At 34.7% G+C, this 21,062-nt stretch overlaps 1 protein-coding gene across 4 annotated transcripts in view; it reads left to right on the forward strand.

Annotated features, from left to right (window-relative positions):
- The window catches only part of LOC150104622 (ATP-binding cassette sub-family B member 10, mitochondrial-like), a 222,744-nt gene that overhangs the window by 111,761 nt on the left and 89,921 nt on the right, over positions 1-21,062 (forward strand). For all 4 annotated transcript variants that reach the window (XM_090395227.1, XM_090395225.1, XM_090395228.1 and 1 more), the window contains one exon: positions 4,490-4,585. In XM_090395227.1, the coding sequence (XP_090251353.1) occupies positions 4,490-4,585 (96 nt within the window). The remainder of the gene's footprint in view (positions 1-4,489; positions 4,586-21,062) is intronic.

Consider the following 21,062-nt stretch of genomic DNA (forward strand, 5'->3'; position numbering starts at 1 on the left):
ATACCTCTGTAATTCTCACATTCAGTTTTATTTCCCTTTTTATATATGGGTACTATGAGAGCTCTATTACCATCATCATCAGGAATTCGTCCCTCTGTCCAGGCTTTCTGAACAGAGCAGTGCAGCCACTGTAAGACTCTTATACCACCATACTTCAGCATTTCTGGTCGAATATCATCTACTCCTGCTGCCTTTCCACATTTCAAGCCTTTGATGGCTTTTTCTACTCCAATTATGGATATGTATTCCTGACTGCATGCCTGGTCAGTGTTTTTTACCACTGTGCTGTCATCACTGCTTGTTTCTTAGCACTTTTTCAAAGTAATTACTCCATACTTCAAGGATATCCTTTTCTCCCGTTTTCATGTCACCTTTATCATCTCTAACTCCTTTTATAGCACTCTTTCCTCCATTCCTAAGATTCTTCAACAACCTCCAATATATTTTACTATTTTCTATATTCTTGCCAAAGTCCTCCCATGGCTTTTTTTAGCTACTTTTACACACTGTTTAGCATTCTTGCATTTGCCTCTGTATTCTCTAAGAGCACAAGCTGACTTATTTGCCAGGTACTTTTGATATGCTTTCTTCTTTTCCTTCACTGCCTCTTTAACTTCCTGTGTCCACCATGGAGTTCTAATTTTTCTATCCTTGCAGACAACTTCACCACATGCCTCTCTGGCTGAATCAATCAGTGTTTTCTTGAAGGCTTGCCACTGAATCTCCAAGGTTTGGTTCCTATTCTCAAACTCTTTCATTTTTTCTTCAATAATCTTTGTGTATTTTAGTCTACAGTTCACATCTGAGAGCTGCTCAACTTTTATTCGCTTTAAAACTTTCTTACATGTTATTCTTTTCAATATGAAATTCAATTTTATCCTGCTCAAGACTAAGTAGCGATCACTTCCAATTTCAAATCTTCTGTACACTCTGGTGTCCTGCACCAGGGAGAAAACATCACTATCAACAATAACATAGTCAATGAGACTTTTCTTATTCCTAGCTTCTTCTCTCCATGTGAATTTGTGCACATTTTTATGTTGGAACATGGTGTTAGTAATACCCAGTCCATGTCCTGAGCAGAAATCCAACAGGTATTTGTCATTATTATTAGCTTTGCTCTTTTCTCTAAATTTTCCCCAAACATTTTTGTATGTCTGACAATCACTGCTATTTAGATCCCCAACAAGGACCAACTTTTCCTTTTTCATTGTGTCAGTAGCTTTCTCTGCCTCAAAAAATTCCTCTACTTCTACCTTAGTAGAACCTTCTGTGGGAGCATAGGCACAAATAAGTCTCATTGTCCAGTTCCCCATTCTGATATTTGCCCAAATCACTCTACTTGACACTGCCTGCCATTCAAAGATGAGCCTCGTATTTTGTGTTGAATACTATGGCTACTCCTCCTTTTCCTTGATTGTCATTGCCTGAATATAACATTTTGTATTTATTGCTCAGAAAGATCTCACCAGTTTTGGTCTTTTTTGTTTCAGTCACCTCTATTATGTCGATCTGGTACTTATCTAATTCCTCAGCTAGTTCCATTTCTTTGCCATTCAGGCTTCTTACGTGGATAGTACCGATCTTTAACTCTGGTGATGTTGAGTTGGGGTTTGTTTTCAGATTTGTTCCAGTAGCTGACTTTTCACTGTTCGCCCTGGTTTCCTGGCGAAAACAACGGGGGCCTTGTTTAACCGGGCGACGCCCCAGCCGGCATGAAATTTTGTTATGTTGTACCATCATTTTTATTTTGGTTTAACCAATAAGAATACAATTTGGTCAGCTAAATCCCAAATTGCCAGCCCATCCTCGTTCGTTCAGTATCCAGGTAGATACCCAACAGGGTGCACCATGAGAAGGTGAGGATTGGACATTAGGTCAGAATCCCTGGTCGGTTCTCCGCATTCCTTTAAAGGCTATGTGGAGGTCTCCTCTCAGTTTTACAGCTTTGGCCGTTAAGTACCCTTTTCTCCTTTATATCATTATTATTTATTTATTTATTTTTTGTGACACCTCCAAGAAGTCCAAAGACTCATCGGATTGCACCTACTCTACAACTCTTCATTGGCATCATCTACAGCAACACCACCACTAGTATTTTTCTTGTCTGTAAATTGTGTCCTGAGGATAAAGGATTAAACAAAATTTATTATAGTCTAACCAAGTGAAAAGTAAACTTTCAACATCTTTCTCTAAATCCGGAGTAATTTATTAAAAAAGGTGGCACACCATTTGGCAACTCCTATAGGTAGAGATAACCTTGCTAATGCTTCTGCCTGGTATCTCCACTTAGGCCTGGCTCCAACTGAAAAGACCTCGATAAAGGTCGAAACTAGTCTAGGTAGTGGCCCTTCCCTTAATGCATAACATTATACATATCCACAAGGAGATGTGTTTTGCATTATGGGAGATACTGAGATAGGAGTGATGTTAGCTTGCTCCACCTTTGCAACGAGTTGCCTGGTGTGTACCACCTTATTCCAGTCCTGAAGATTCTTTCAGGTGCAAACGTTGTTTGCTCACACTTGGATAAAGGATTAAACTAAATTTATTATAGTCTAACCAAGTGAAAAAAAATAAACTGTTAAAAAATAAGTTTTATTATCTCATTTCCTAATTTGAGACTGCCAGCCATTTTATTATTATAGCATGGGAATCTTAATGGAGTCTAAAGACTCGTTATGGGAGATTCACACTATCCATACCTCTCCTTCAATGCATTCACAAAAAAAAAAAAAAGAAAAAAAAAAGATTCTGGTAATCAATTTCACTTGTGTTATGTCCTCCAGTGAAAATTCTAGTCCTCACCCTTTTAACCACAATTTCCATAAAGGACCCCTCTAGCCAAGCTGAAAAATTCTTCTGCTTATAAAACTCTTAACAGCTTTAGCAGCATTCCTGTCATACCTCTTTTCTGTTTATCAACAAACTTCTGCATCCACAAACTCTCAATCTGTTGTCATAGAAGCATTTCATAAACCACGCACCATCTTGGGCACTTGCCTCTGGATCTTCTCCACCACTCTTTGTTCCCACAAAACCTAAGTGATCAGACCTGTGCCAGTAATTCAAATGTAGCCATATCAAATCTATATAAAGAGGAATTATAACTTTCTTATTTCTACTTGTTAGTGTGTTCCTCAATAACCAAATAATCATATAAGCTATGTTCTTTCTTTCAAGGTTATTGGTAGTCAGCACTTGTTGTGAAGAATTTATGGACACAAAAACATGTGTTGGAGTAATTACTTATAATTATGAATTATGATTATTTTCATAATTATAAGTCAAGTAATTCCTCCATGTGTTTTGTCTCCATAAATTCTTTACTGTAAGCTATATTACTTTTGAAATATGCCTCTGAATTTCAACTCGCTGTCATCCACCAACACCTCTCCAAATCCCTAGCTTTGTCATTTTCTTGGAGTACATTTCTATCAGTGTAGTACAAAGCTCATAATTATTTCATTCCAAAATGCATAATTTGACAATTTTCAACATTAAACTGGCACCTGTTATCTTTTACCCATACTGTCAGTCTATTTAAATATCCTGCAAGCTCTATATCATCTTGATTAACTATTACACTGCCCACTTGTGCATCATCAGCAATTTAAGAAATTTATCTTTATGTTTAGTATACTATAGCTACTTCTTCCTTTACCTGATATCTGTTGCCTGAAATATGACATGTTATTGTTTAAAAGCATTTCACCTGTCTTGGTACTTTTCAGGTTGGATAACACCAATTATATGTACATTATGTTGCATTTTATATTTTCTGCTGGTTCCATCTCTTTTCCATTGATACTTTGTATCTTCCATTCTCTTGAAGTTGTTCCATTAGCTGGTTTCACTGTTCATGTTGGTTCTCTGATGTTGACATCAGCAACTAATTTAACTAGACAACGCCCTCAACTACTGCTTTGCCATATTGTACCATTATACTATACCATTGTACTTACCAAAAGTACTGGTTAAAGCCAGTACTTTTGGTAAGCTTAAATCAAATTTTCAGCCCATCCTTTTTTGTTCAGTGTCAATCAGAACAATGCCCTTTGGTTAGAAAGAACTGGGTTCAAAACCTGTATAGGATACAAAGAACCTTTTTTTAGGGGATTTCAACTGAAGGTGAGTTTTCCGATTTCATATGGAGGTGGAAGGATTTTCTTCCCAGTAACTTGAGTTTTCTTGTCCTGCTAAACTGTCACACCAGCTAGAAGAACACAGATTACCAGACACAATACATTGACCTCAAAGCATCTCACATTGGGGCAGAAACTCTGGATGCTTACTATTCTTTAATAGGCTGTGTGGAGTTTCTTTGGACTTTATTCTAGTATATCAGTCAAAACACACTTAGCATATTTAAAAAAAAAAAAAAAAAAAAAGTTGGTATTGTAATGCAATATTGATTTCTGATGCTTTAGATCCCATCCCTCCCCCTTTAAAAATAAAAATAAAAAGCTTAAATTTGATATCTTTCCAGGACTAAGCTCATTTTATGCTGAAATGATGCGTGCCTTAGGTGCATCATCAAAACTCTGGGAACTGATTGATCGTCAACCAGCTATACCAATAAAAGGTATGTCTGCTTTAGTTTGAACATGTCCTTTGAGATTCTGTGAATTATTATATTACATTTCAGGTGTAGTTGTCATTTATAAATAAATCAAGTATGTAAATTACAGATGTTATCTTTCATATTAAATTGAGACATTTTCTTAGTTGCGATGCCAAATATGTTTGACTGGCCTAGTGGATAGCATCTCCACTTTGGAGCAAACTGAGGAAGTGGGGGGGGGGGTGTCTCCTTTTGTTACACTACCGGTGTGACAAAAGGAGACATCCCAAAGAAAAGTTTTTTTGACAACTCCATATTTCCACTTATTATATGTGAAAGTGAACTTCAACTTTTCACAAAGAACAGGGGGGGAAAGCTACAAATTAAAGTTTCCACTGAAAAAAATACATGAAATTGACAGTTTCAAGTTCAAGACTTGCACAAATTCAGCCAACATATATCAAGAAGTTAGCATATTTTACTTAAATATGCTGAACCTGTATAGTAAAACTATTTACATGAAAATTTATTTTATGCATTGTTTGTCCTTACCTGTACAAGGCTTTTTTCAAACAGTGAATGACTGCTAGAAAATAAAAATCTAGACGATCTGTAATGTAGCAAGTCTTGGAAAAAAGATCTATAGTACAATTTGGAAAAATTGAATTCCTTTAGTAATTTGGTGTTCTTCATTCTGAATTGCTCTGGTCAGTACATGAGTGTGAAGACAGAACATTTTGTTTCAAGACAGAAATTTGTTTTATTCTAAATAATGTTTTTCACGATAGTATGCACTATAAAATACTGTAAAAAAGGAAGGAAACTGTATTCAGACAGCAAATAAGTACTGATTTCATCAGTATGAAAGGAATGTTTAGAAAGCTGTCCAGCCAACAGAATTTATTTTGTTTCTCTTCATGAATAATTTTTCTGAAGTAGGTTAAATTTTTCTGATAAGATGTTTACAGTGAAGTCTACTGAAGTAGGACAAGAATATTTTTCTTTTAGTTTAAGGAAAGAAATTTATTTGAGAAGATCATCTTTCTAATCATTCCCTTGTTTTGACAAACTTGTCTAAACACGTTTACTTTAAGATATACGTGCAGTAATATTCTTTTGTAGTAAATAATTTTAGATGTCTAAAAGAGGAAAAAAAAACTTTGTGTGAACCTTTTTAGATGCAGAAAAACACACTAGAGGAAAAATATATAAATATTACAGTATTTATATATTTTTATAAATATATAAATATATATATATTTTTATAAATATATAAATATATATATATTTTTATAAATATATAAATACTGTATAAATCCAGAAATCAGAGTGTTAGATCCTGAATGAGGACTTTTTTTATCAAAAGGGTCATTCAGTCAGAATTTAACAAGAAACAAAATTCTGAGCTAGAAGTACTTGTACTATTATCTAAGAAAAAGAGAAAAAGTTAAGAAAGCAAAATATAAAAGAAAACATGTTAGAATTTACCTTAGAAAGAAGTAAAATAGAGGAGAAAATTGTATGTCTAAATAGAATTATATTGTTTAAAATTATTGATGTCAAAAATATACTCTATGTAATAACGTATGTCTAAGTGCAAGCAAAGGTCCAAAGGTTGCTAGCTAGCTGCCTACGATGACGTAACGTGCAAAGCGAAGGCATTCGTAGAAAGCGAATGGAACTCACATTCTACAAATAGAGCGCTCATCGAAGAGAGAGGTATGATGCCACTTCGTAAGCGTGAATAGGAAGATGCCATGAATGATTCAAATGTGGAAAGAGGGCTGTAACAGAGGATAAGTACGAGTTCACTCGTATTTGAACCATCCGTTTTTTCTGTTCCTGTTTACTTGTGGTGACCAGCGATGCTGATGCCTGGAAGGAGGCTTGGCAGCGATGAGCAGCAACCCTTTTCCTATTGCTAATGCACATAGCCTTGCCCGACTCGGGCAAGGCTATGCGCGTGATGATGGCAGTTCTCAAATTCGGGCCATCGGTAAAAGTTGTGCCGATGTAAGACAGCAAAGGATTTCCCTTTGATGCCAGGTGAGCTAATGACAGCAGACCATGAGATAAGTGAATGTCCAGCAAGGAAGAGTGGCTCGTTTCATAACGAGCACGTGACGAAAGGTGGTGGCAATCTACAGTAGCAGAAAGATGTCCCATCACAAAGAACGGATGAAAGAATCACGACTTCATCATGTCAAGGTGGTAATGTACTGAGAGACTTTTCTTATTTGTGTAATAGTTAGTTTTGGAGGGAAGAAGGAGCAAGATTTCTGGAGGGAAGAAGGAGAACTCTTAAGTGACCATGTGCTTAGTGATTTATTACCTATGTTGGACTGGTAGTCTGAGAACTTAAGATTGTGTTGGTCTTAATTTCATGTGAAGGGGTCAATATGATAGCAGATTTAGTTTAGGATTTTAATTTATGTTTTGAGCTATGTGTGAACCTAATTTATTCCTGGAATGTGAATAGTATGCTTGTCAGAACTGCAAAATACACATTATTAAACAAAAAAAAAAAAAAAATCTTAAAAGAACTAAAAATAAAATCAATAGGAAAAAACTAAACAGTTACATACAAAATTGGATAAAACATGTAAACTGAATTCGCAACACCCAGTATAAGGGGAGTTAAGAGTATTTTGGTCATGACTGTATGCTAAGATTACTTTAAGCTACTTAATTATTTTAATTAAAGTTAGGTAACACTTGACCTCCAGGAAAGTTTCTTTGGACAAGAATTTTCTGTCCTAAAGCTCTGACTGGCACAGCTAAAACAAACAAATATCGTCAGAGCTTGAAAAGGGAAACGGATCCCAGAGAGATAGTTTAGAGATATTCTTAGTAGGTACAGGAGAAATAATAGTAGTGAAATTTATAGAAAAACAATGACGTAACAAGAGGGATGAAACTTGTTGGTTGAGTTCAAGCTGAAAAATTTCAGAATAAATGAGATCTGGTTGTAAGATAAAATGAAATAAAACAAGAGTGAAATGAGTTTCATGAGAAGAACTGCAAAATACACATTATTAAACAAAAAAAAAAAGATATTTTAAAAGAACTAAAAATAAAATCAATAGGAAAAAAACTAAACAATTACGTACAAAATCGGATAAAACATGTAAACTGAATTCACAACACCCAATATCTAAACAATTGATAATATATAAAACAGTTGAAAGTTAAGGCCAGGTAGACCTCAAAAGAGGATATTAGATGGATAATGGAACTCAAACAGACTAATATGGTCTAGATCCGTAATTAGCATTATGATGATGATGGTTGTAAGACCATATAAAGTGGAGATGCAGGATGGAAATAATAGTAGTTGTGGTGGTGGTGGTGGTAGTAGCAGTTTTGAGGCAACATAGTGTGAAGTGGAAGAAAGGATGAAATATTTAGTTGAATGTTGCTGGACTTGGCAAAAATGGAAAGTAGCGATAAGAAAATATTTAGGCAAATTAGTCCGGAGAATAAGAAAAACCATCATAAGTGTTAATGAACACATTTCTAAAGTTTTCTTTCTTTTACTGTTACACAGTGATCAGCATTCATTTTAGAAATTATGGACTTTATAACTGCTTTATAAATAATTATTTTAATTTCCTGACTTTTTGACCTTCATATTAAGGTCATCATCTGGCATATACACAAATGTACAAAGACAAGCTGAGTTACATTTCACACAGTATGCTAAAGAGGCAGTGATTTGATCAACGATTATTCTACTAGCATGACCTCTAGTGAAAATATATATATATATAAAATACAAACAAAATAAAAATTAATTAATTAGAAACTACATCAAAGCTATATTCTATATAAGATAACATCTGAGAAACATTATTTCATAGTTTTCATTCTTTAGATAGTTTTCTTAGAGTAACAATGATATCCTAATATAACATGACAATTTTATATTAGATTTAAGATTCTGGATTATCTACAGTTCTGTTTATAATTAACTCTTAGAGAGAAAGGTTCCATGAGTAGAATATGTGCCTTCCATATTCTTGGGGTTTTTAAACCATTATTATTGTTAAGATTAGGGCGGTTGATAAGAATCTCACAGGCTTCCTTAATTCCTAAAATGAATTTCTAAAGTTTAGTTGCCCAAACATTTCAAGGTTCAGGCAGCTTATGATGAAGTCATGTGAGGATCAAGAATTTTGGATGTTAAATCTCCTTCCACTTGGTAAAAATGAACATGAGATTGATCATCTACGCAGTAATATGTGGTATTCTGTGAAGAAAAAATATCTGTGGATCTAAAAGCCATTGATTACTTATGAAAAGCTTTAGGTGGCATTCATTATTCATAATAATGTTTCACAGTATAAACAACAGAGAGGAAAAAATAAATTTATGAACTCTAATATTTTCCTGGTTTTCTACCCAGCATTGTCAAAGCACAATTATAAAGCACACATCACTGAACTAACTCATTGTGGAAAACAGTTAAAATTGTAAAAGAAAACAGAACTAATGTCCTTACATGGTACCCACTATGTACCAAATAACCATAAAGTTAATTTAGAGAAGCCAGGCTATCATCACTCAAAATGGCAGTCGCTCAGATCTTTGGTAAATTAATGCAATCATACTTATTCAGGTTGGGAGGGGAGTACTTCTTAACTGATGCTGATTCTAAAAAGTCTCTCAGATCTGTAATAACTTCTATGTAATATAGATCTTTTCCTCCATCTAATCCTATCTGAAAGAGTATCAGAGCATGGTCTGCCCATCCTGACTTGCTATACAGATTGCAGATGTAATTTTTGTGTTCTTCAAGGTAGACATTAACTGATCTGTCAGTCTGTCCAAAGGAACTTTGGATCACGGAACTTTATACACTCTAGGATGTTCAAGAGGATGCAGATAATCTTTAGGAGAATTGAAATGGATTTGCCGTGATTCTGTGTTGAGTGGAGGAGATTGGGGGAGAGGTGTGCATGCAGTATTTTATCTATTATATATGGCTGTTGCCATGGGCTGTAGTGAAGGTTTCTGAGCTCAGTTTCAAGGGCTGTACCATTTGAACAAATAGTCCTGGCTTGTATGTGTTTTGATTATGCCTTACTATTGGAAAGGGTACTGTGATTGTTTATGTAAATACTTTCTTGCTTAGATGTTTCAAAATATATCTAATGTGCCTGGACCATGAGACCAAATAGCAAACACATTATCAACATAGTGCAGCCAAACTATTGGTTAAAGTATGGTTATGATGGGTGCTTTGCTTTCAAAATAATCCGTATAGACTTTATCTGGGGGGGAAGGGGCCTTTGCAGTCCCATCTAGCTGTTTGTATATTTTTACTTTCCATAAGAAAGAAATGACATATATGGTGAGTCTGAATAATTCGATTATGTTGGGGGGGGGGCTTAATAAAGTCAAGGGTCTATGTCAAAAGTACATTGTGGAATAATAGCAAAGTTATATCAAAACTGATGCTGATGCAGATTCTGACCATGATGTCAGAATCTTTCAAGGTTAGGTTTTTTTTTTTATTAATCTTTTAAAGCATAGATAATAATGAGGGAGAGTTGCCTGTAAGGGAGGAAAGTGATTTGGATAAACATCTGGCTAGTTTGTAGGTGGGGTGCCTGTACTATCTACTACTGGATGATGGGGGTTATTATGTTTATGAATTTTAGGAACCATGTATATCCAGGGTGGTTTGATATGATAAGGTTTAAAGCTTTTTTGGTAATTTCTTTGTGCCAAAATGCAAGTTTTTTCAATCATTTATACACTTTTTTCTCTTTTGGGATTTTGTAAGATTTCAAAAGAAATCTTACAAAATTTCTTTGTAAGATTTTTGTAAGAATCTTACAAAAATAAGATTTTTGTAATCTGCATGGTTCATAATAACAGTTACATTTCCCTTATCTGTTTTTGTTACAATAATATGTTTATTCCTATATAACTTTTTTCTTTTTAAGTGCTATTATTTCTTTAAGTAGAATGTTATTCTTGCAAGGATTGGATTTCGATAGAACACTAGCCACATCCAAATGAATTTTATTAGCCACTGTGGGTGCAGGTTCATAGATACCATGTTTCACACTAGTCATTATTTCCAAAACTGGTACTTTTTTGGATGTGATGGCAAAAATATGTCTGTGACCAAGTGTGTTGACTGCATCTTTTGATAGTGTCTGTGATGATAGATTCACCACTATGTGTACTTGTTGTGGTTGGGGACAGCTTCACTGTTGTAGAGCTGCAAATTTTTTTGAGATGGCATCCTTTCCTTTAGTGCTACAGAGTGATCAGCACTGTAAAGTGCTGATCACTCTACAGCTGTGTTATAAATAATTATTTTAATTTCCCGACATTTCGACCTTCATATTAAAGTCATCATCTGGAGTACACACACACACACACACACACAAGCTAAATTACATTTCACACAGTATGCTAAAGAGACAATGATTTGATCAACGGTTATTCTGCTGGCCTCACTAGAGGTCATGCCAGTAGAATAACTGTTTTCGTATGATGTAAAAAATGTGTACTTTTCCAATCAATTTGGCGTAGGTGGTAAGAGCATGATCTGAAAGGCCAGATTCATGCTTCACCAAAATTGCTAAATTTATTGTGTCCTTTGTGTTCTTTTTTAGGGTTAAGGATTGTATGTCCAGTTTCACCAATATAAGGTAAATTACAGGTGCAATAGATATATTAATGTTGAGCCATTGGGAGAAGAGGATCATTCAAGGAGTTAAATATGTTTTTTTTTTTTTTAATTTTATAGGTGGCTTAAAAGTGGCATTAAGATTATAATGTAAAATTCTGTTTATTTTTTTTGATAACCCTTTAATGTTTCGGATAGCTATGGTTTTACTCAGTGGTGAGCTACAGAAATTTTAACAAAGGGCTCGCATCATCGAGCAAAAAAAAGCCATATTTCACACAAAAACTTATTAATACAGCTTGTATACAAATGGCAATCAAAAAATATGAAGGGACAATCAACCCTGTAAAGGCTTTAAACAAATATTTCATGATCTAAATATGAAATATTTGCACACAATCATCTGTGTTAATTTATGTTACATAAGAAAAACATTTTTTAACTATCAAAAGATAATAAGAATAACATCTTTTATAATCGCAGATATTCAATGGTCTGCATTTTTTATAAACAAAATAAATTTGTTTTGTTTGTGATAGACAGTTTTTATGACAATCTATAAATAATAAATATTGTCCAAACACAATAATATTGAAATACATTATATTTCTCTTTTGTTTTTATACTTCAAGTGATAATCAACGGTACCAATCAAGGGGCATTATTTTATAGTCCTATTTGTTTATATGTGATTACCAAAGTGAATTCTTATTTGTAAAATGGTAGTAACAGTAACTATAATATTTTATTTAATAAAATCACTTTGTTAGGTTACTGTATGAGTTTGTTGCTTAATATATTTCAGAAAATTGTTTTGTTTTTTTTTAAATAAAAAAGTAAACAATAAGAACAAGGGACTTGCAAATTTGAGAAAAATTTAACAAAGGACTCAGGTGAGCCCCTTATAGCTCACCACTGGTTTTACTGTAATATTTTGGTGATTACATTACTGATAATTTTTGCTATAGCCATTATTTATAAATGTGTTGCTAATAATTTTGTAATTTAGATTTAAGAGCTTGTTCGTTAGAACAAATGTTACAGCTCTGTTTTTGAGGGTGTTAATGATGCCAAGTTTTTACGAAGGTCATGATATGAGTTAGCATGTATATGTTGGCAGGTAAGTGTAGGCTTATGTTAAATGGTAAAGACTGCCTGAGGGTAGACATGTGACCAGTGTATCCAAGAAAGGCAGCAAGTTTGGATTTTCAATTTCAATAGTAAATTCTATGCACTCATGTTGTTTATCACCCTCAAAAACATACAATTTGCTCTAATGAACAAGCTCTTATACAAGAATTGCAAATTATTAGCAATACATTTATAAATAATGGCTATAGCAAAAATACTATCAATAAAGTTCTTCATAAAACTTCATCAAAAAATGCATACATTTTGATTACAGTAAAAATCATAGCTATCCCATATATTAATGGGTTATCAGAAAAAAAAAAATAGAATTCTACACCATTATAATCTTAATGACACCTTTAAATCACCTATAAAATTAAAAAAATATTCAATTCCTCTAATGATCCTCTCCTCCCATTGGCTCACCCTGGAGTTTATTGTATCTATTGCACCTGTAACTTAACTTATATTGTAAATTAAAGATACCAAGAAATTATATACTTGGTTTAATCATTTATCCAAGTGTAAGCAAACAAAGTTTGCACCTAAAATATTTTCAGGACTGGGGCAACTCATATATAGAAGGTGATAACTTCATATCTCTTGCCTTAGTATCCCATAATGCAAAGCACATATCCTTATGGGTATGTATAATGCTATGCATTATGAGAATAGTCACCACCCAGACCGGTTTCAATCTTTATTGAGGTCTCGTCAATGGGAGCCAGACCTAGAGGTGATATCAAGGTTGAAGTGATGCCGAAGATGTTGAACTTCTTCACACTTGGGTGTGAAGAAATTATGGCTTCGGCATTACTTTTTCCATTTGTAACCAAGTGGAAAACCTTCCAACATTTAAACTTATTGGTGAAATTGGACATACAATCCCTATCTGTTTATAAATAAATAAATTAACAATTTTGGTGAAGCTGGCCTCTCAGATCACACTCTTAACACCCTATACCAAATTGATTGGAAAAGCATGTTCTTTACATCATACGGAAATTTAAAGAAGCCTGTGAAATTGGATGGCACACATTCAGCCTGCTTCAAGTTTTCCAGCAAACCCTGACTTAGGACTCTAAACAATTATTTTAGCTTTTATTGGCCACCATCATACTGTTTTGTTTTAATTTATATGTATACTTATATGAGTAACTCTGTGTAAACACGTTGCTCTCTAGCTTAATTTATTTTTGTAATCAAATAGATAATAATAACAGGACTCTAACATTGATGTAGTAAGGTTTTTTTTTTTCCACGAGAGGTCTGGCAAATAGTTTTAACGGTTGACCAAATCAATGTAACTTTAGCATGCCATATAGATTGTAGTGCAGCTTGTTTCTTTGTATATATGTGTATATCCCAGATGATGACCTTAATGTGAAGGTCGAAACTTCAAGACATTATTTTGGTTTATATTAAACTGAAGTTTTTCTCCAACACGGTAGTTATTTCCATAATTATTTCGTGAAGGAAAGGATTCATCGATATCCTCGATGTTCAATTAGGTATAAATACCTATCATATCTTCCCTTAAACACATTCGATGATGTGCTCGCAGTATGCGACAATCTTGATCTCTTAATTTAATACATGTGCCCAGTGCATTCAGACAACCATTCTGATACATCTAGCTTTCATGACTATTTGCATTCACTCTTTTACTGAACAACAATTTTCCAAGCATGTAACACCAAACCAATTCAAGTACAAATCTTTTTGACAATCAAAATCACTGCATTCTTTATGGTACTATATGGGGCTCAAGTGCCACAACTCTGCAGTGCACTGCCATGGGTCTAGTTTACAGTGCAGCAGAGTATGGTGCTCCTGTCTGGCTCAATAGTTACCATGTCAATAAACTAGATGCTCAACTTAACTCCACTCTGCATTTAATAATGGGTTGCATTAGGAGTACACCCTTACAATTGCTCTCCACTTTAAGCCATATTGCTCCTCCAGAACTGCGACGACAGGAAGCCTTGCATCGTGAATATAAAAGAATTTTAAATAACCAAAACCTTCCAATACATGAATTTATTCCAGATGCTTTATCTAATAGACTAAAATCTAGAAGACCTGCCATAAAAACTGCCCGTGATCTTCTTAGCCAGAATGACAGTATGGTGAGTAGGTGGGATGTACTGTGGTCCCAAGCAGTATCGCCTGAAGTTCATAATTACATAAACATGTTCCAAAATCCATCTGGATTTGACCTGTCCAGGAATATATGGACAATGGCTAACAGGATTCGTACAAGCCATGGTGTATGTGGAGACTTACTTTCAAAGTGGGGTAAGATATGAAATCCCCACTGTCCCTGTGGAGCCGAGACCCAAACCATTCACCGTATAGTACAGGAATGTGAGCTGAAGCCATATCCATGTGACTTTAAGGATATCTTTTTAATCCAGTAGATTTCCAGATGCAATCAACTGGATTAAAAACCTAAATGTTAAAATATGATTAATCTTCTGTCTGATGCTTGTCATAAATTTCATATTTGCATTTGCCTGAATGTAGATATTTTACTTTTTTTTATTTATATTATCATATATGTGTATTTTATCTTATTGTCTTTTAACCATGTGTACAAACCATACGGTAAATAAATAACTGCATACTTTGACACGCTTCATATCATTTCTTGTATAGGCTACTCGCTGAATCATTCACAATCTCAGTTCACTCCTATTATATACTGTGACAAGAGACTCATAATTTTTCCATAATTTTCCAATGTTTTGCTGATCTAGTTGGCCAAGTGGTTAGCATATCCACTCTCCACCCAAAAGACTGGATTTGAATCCCACCATGGACATGGATGTTTGCGATTTTCTGTGGAAATAGTAGTAGTAGTGGTGGTGGGCAGTAGATGGCATTGGTGTAAATCAGAGTTTCCCAAATTGTGTTCTGCAGAAAGTGATTAAGTGTTTCGTGATGTCAGTGACCAAGCCGTTTATTTTTAAACATGGAAGTAATTCAGGAAAGAGAATACCGTTGGTCATAAAAATTACCTGCAAGCCAATTACAACAATGGGCGGCATATCCTCTTTTCTCAAAACTGAACAAAATAACATCTGTGTTGTGAACGTCGGTGACCAAGCCGCATATTTTTAAACATGGAAATATTCATGGATTATCGTTAATTTTCACACATCGAAATCTTTCAACATTCAGGAAAGGGAATACCGCTGTTTATGACTGGTGTCATAAAAATTGCCTGCAAGCTGATTACAATGGGCAGCATATCCTCTGTTCTCAAAACTGAACAAAGTAACATCTGTGTTGCAAATGTTAGTGACCAATCAGCAAGGAAGTATAAAGAACATTTTTCCACTGAAATTGAAGATCAAGGTAGTCTGTTTCCGGTTCTTAAATATAGTATACTTTCTGAATATACCTACTGAATATTTTCTTCGCAAGTTCATGTAGGGTGAAAGTGCTTGTTTCGAAACCGTAGTGCCATGATTTTTTAAAAGTAATAGGCCCACAAATTTAAATTTTAATATGAATAAGAGACAAGGGACTTTGTTTAATTTTAGTGTTAAAAAATCTCTTATTGAAAGTGTTTGTGATGCAACAGATAGTGATTCATCCACCTCCAGCCTACAAAGTGATCTTCAGGATGTACAAAAGGAGGGGAAAACTACCAGCACACAAGAGAAAAGTCTGCATTCACTCGTAAGTACTTATAATAATATTATAAATTTTTGGTGATCAGAATGGGATATGTCAATGAAAATCAGCACAAATTAATTTAATGAATGTTGCCCTGAGGAAACTACAATATGCTACAAGATTTCCATAGTTCAGTGTTTGATAACTGATTTAAATGTAATTTTATATTTGTCAACATGTCACATTGTATACATAAGTGTACTAATACTCTTTATGATTATGCCATAATTAATTATTAATACATACAAAATATATAAGGTGTTCCATGAAAATTTCAGGATTTGTGAAGTGTTCCATTGTAGAAAAATCTGGGAAACACTGGTGTTGGTGGATTGAGTGGTGGTGATGGTGAGTTGTAGAATAGGTCCCTCCTCTTGATGAGTCTTTGGACGCCATGGAGGTGTCACGTAATAATAATAACAATTGCGACTATTTTGCTAATCTTTTTTTTTTTGCCTCACTCAACTCTCTCATATTTTCTGACATATCTTCTTACTTTTCAGCTTTCAGATCATTTGTTTCAACCAACATCATATCTGCTTTCAGAAAACTTGCTTTTGTTGCTCATTTGTCCAGCACATCTCTAATCCTGGAATCACTGTATATCACTATAATCCTTTACACCCATTTCTGCTCTCTTGTACCTTCCTTTACTTTTTCACATTTTCTTTCTTACAAACTCTAATTCCTTTGTGATATTGTGAAATGCTTATCTAAGCATCAGAGTTTTCAACATCATGCCACATTCTTTTCATTTTTCCTGTTATTCATATTGCTGCCTTCACACATTCTCACCTTTTTCACTATATTACTGTGTTGCGCTGTAACACTCTATTCCTATTCACAATCCTCCTAGCATGCATCATTATCTTCCATGCCATCTCATTTGAACTTTTGTTCACTTTCAACACTTCACATTCCTCAGACTGCCTAATTAGCAAACAATTTCTAACATAATAATCACCTCCTTTTCCCCATAAATTGGTCACATTCACCAGTACATACATTCCAAACTGTTACATGGAATGAAATTTTTCATGTTGAATTCAAACAAAGGACTCGCTGCTTCCATTATTATACCATGCCATAATCTCATTCCCACTGTTCAAATTCCACTGTGTCCTAGTCATGTTGCAGGCCTATCTGTTTGGCAAATTGTTGACAAAATGGACCATCCCAGATCAACATTTATACTTTTTTCTGTATAAAAAATAATTATAAACACTGAACTATGCATATCATTAAAACACATTAATTTGCAATTAAAAAAACTCATGGAAGACTAAATATTTAAAGAAAAAACATCTCATCTGCAACTACAACCAAGACTTCCCATGTACACCACCATGCCTATCAAGTTGACATAATTAAAATTTAACAATGTGTAGTGAGAATGAGTGAGTTTGACATGAATCACAGAAAAAAAAATGGAAGGCCTAAACCATCTTGGCAGAGAATGACAAAAAAAAAGCTGGTTGGGAGAGCAGCAGAATTATTTGCAGAATACAGGGTTAACTGGAGAAGATGGATCTTGGCCTTATGTGCCAAAGGACATGAAGAAGATAGATATGTGGGAAGTGTCATTAGAGAGACTGAGAGATTAGCAAAACAGATGTTTGAAGCATAAAATAAGTCTGGAAAAAAAAACATGAGGGGAAAACCAAAATGTAGATAGTTTGAAGTTAAGAGCATTTTAGAAGAATTAAAAGCAAGAGTTGATCATATTTGTCTTTAATTTGTGCTTAATAAGGTTGCACATACTTGATAAATCATATACAAAGTTGGAAGGAAATTTTGATAGTATACAAGCTATGAAATACACTGCTTGGAAAGAAGTTGTGGACATCCAAAGTTGCATCATGGCATGTAACAAGTCGTGTTTGTAGCCGGTATAAATTGGAGGAATGTGATACTCCCAAGTCAATGCAACTGTATCTGGGTGAAATTGCTGCGAGAAAGGAACTGATGGAGTTCAAAAGAGGCATTGTGATAGGATGTCATGTTGCAGGCCTATCTGTTTGGCAAATTGTTGACAAAATGGGCCATCCCAGATCAACATTCAATGATACTGTACTGAGATGGAAGCACAGGGAGTCAACTACAAGTGCTACCCACAGTGGATGACCCAACACATTAACCAAATGTGACCATAGGGTATTACGAAGAATAATATTTTAAAACTGCCATTCATTAGCTGACATGTTGAATGTGGAGTTCCAGGCATTGGATGGAACACATCTGCACAAAAAAATTCAGAACCAAGGCTCACTATATCGGTTTCCATGGTAGGATCCCAATAATGCAATCCCCACGTTACCCAAACCAACATGCAGTGTCATCTTCAGTGGTGCAAGAGCATGTGGAGTGGGACATGGAAGTTTAGAAAACAGTGTTATGGAGCAGCGAATCATGATACACCTTCTACCAAGCAGATGGACAGGTGCAGATGTGGCAGATTCCCAGTGAATGTCTCTTTACCAGAGTGCATAACTCCAACTTTGAAATTTGGAGATGGCAGTGTGATGGTATGATCCTGTTTTTCCTGGTTTGGCCCTGGACCTCTGTTTGTGGTGCCATTGAACATTGAACTCCTAGAGGTGTTGAAAATTCTGGATAATGCATCGTGCTATAAGGCTGCTGCTGTAACCACATGGTTTATGGACTTGAATGCCACCACATTTGACTGGCCTTCACAGAACCCTGATCTTGTCCATACATCTGATGAACTGGAGCATCGGATGAGGTCAAAGGACATCTGCCCCACAAGAAGTCCAGGATCTCATTACATACTTAAAGGAAGAATGGTCCAAAACTCCCATTGATTGCTATTACACTTGTGGAAAGCATTCCCCATAGGATTACTGTGGTCATCACAGTGAAAGGAGATCCTACATCTTATTAAGGTGGGCACCATGGCTGTTTGTTGCTCATACTGTGGTGTCCATTGACTGCTTTCCAAGCAGTGTATATTGTATTGGCATATCGTATTATGGTCTGCTCTTGAGTATACATGAAGGAAAAAATGATCGAATAATCAAATTATTAATGATCTCTTCATGTAGTACAAAGACTATTGAGGCTGGTGTGAATCGTTCTTATCTCTTCAGCCTCTCTTGGATGATAATTTGACATACTCTTCTGTCTGGTACAAGACTGACTCATCAACTTCATCAGCTCACTTACAAAGTTTGTTTGTTGATCTGTAAGCATGTTCATTGTAGTTTTCCTTTCATCTATCCATCCAGCCTGATAGACTAGTCTCACTGAATGCATTCTTTGTGACTGTACCATTCCAATTGTTGTATTATTCATAATTGGATCTGATCTGTCAAGTTAATCTGTTAATTTGTTTTCAATTCTGTCCAGGGTTTTAATAATTTTTCTGAGCCCTTTCATTTCAAAGGCTAGCAGTTGTCATACAACATATTTTCTAATCATCTGTCTTAGTTCTTTAGGGTACTAGAATTAATTGATTGAATCAAAAAAATTTTGTTTCAAGCTTTTCCATATTTTTGGTTTATTATTGTCTATTCTGTATTTAATGATTGTTGTATCATTTAAATTAATGATGAAAACCCAAGTTGTTAGATCAGTTTTCTTGTTCTATTATTTGATTGTTTAAAGTTAGCGTTCTTTCTTCCTATATTCATAATTTTTGTTTTTGTTGACATTGACATTTTATTTTTACAGCTTTCCTCTAATTTTACTATCTGATACTATAGATTACGTTTAATCTCTGCAATTATGACATTGTTATCTGCATATTTTATATCAGTGATATGTTTGCTACTTCATTATTCTTTTCTTTGTCTCTGTTGCACTATTAAGTTCTATAAAGATGTTAAAAAAGTAGTGCAAGTGGGCAGCATGCATCACTTCTCTCTTCACATATTTAAATTGTGTGTTGATAGTACCATCTTATACCATTGTTTTGTATATTAATAATCATAATATACAGTTAGTGTTTTATGTATTTTGTAATCTGTTATATATCACTCTCATACAAGACCAGTGTGTGTGTGGGGGGGGGCTAAATGTCTTATACAGGATTTGGAGTACTTTTTTCTATACCACCAGAGTTGTTCAGTTATGCATGGTTATTCAATTATGAAAAACTCTAATTAAAATTTTATATATATGATGGAGTATGGTTATTAGTAATTCTTATTTGCTAGCTTTCTTATGAACTGAGATTATTTTTCCATTATCTGGTTCTTCTAAATCATACTAAAATAAAGGATCTTGTTGAACATTACTGCTTAATATTCTTTGGAGGTTTGACCTTGCATATTTTAAACAGCCATAATGAGATATTAACTGAAAAAAATACTTATAGGGAAGAATATTGTGTTTATTTGGCCATATTAATACAGTTAAATGAAACCGACTAGTTTCTCTGCATATACTTGTGGCTTCTTCTGGGTTAGGATTAGGATGAACAAAAAATTACAATAAAAGGTTAAGATGAACCATAACATCACTGAAACATATAGGAACTGTTGAAGAAATACTGTATACCATTTTTGTTGTTGTTCAACTTGATGCTCAGTGCATGCTATATGATTCCTAATTGGAAGGAGAGCAAGATAATTGTATTATGCAAGGGTGGATCTAGGGCTGATGCAGTGAATTATTGACCCATCAGTATATCTGGTCATTGGGGGTATATTATTATTTCACACCTCCAGGAAGTGCAAAAACTCATAGAGGGAGGACTCATCTACAACTGTCTCCACCACTCAATCCACCAACTGACCTCATCTACACCAGTGCCATCTACCGCCGACCACCACCACTAGTATTTCCACAGACAATCACAAACATCCATGCCCACTGGGATTTGAACCCGCAGCCTTTTGACTGGAGAGCGGATAAGCTAACCACTCGCCCAGCCAGGCTGACATTAGAATGGTTGTGAGTTGCATCCAAAGTTGGATAGACATCACTTGGAGAGCATGGTTTTGTTAAATTGAGGTCCTTTAATAAACTATAATAGTAACAACAGAGTTGGATAAGGAGACTGGATATACCAGGATA

This window comes from Typopeltis vanoorti, chromosome 7 (assembly GCF_054136105.1).
Source record: "Typopeltis vanoorti isolate ZY-2024b chromosome 7, IOZ_Tvanoo_1.0, whole genome shotgun sequence".
Taxonomy (NCBI): Eukaryota; Metazoa; Arthropoda; class Arachnida; order Uropygi; family Thelyphonidae; genus Typopeltis; species Typopeltis vanoorti.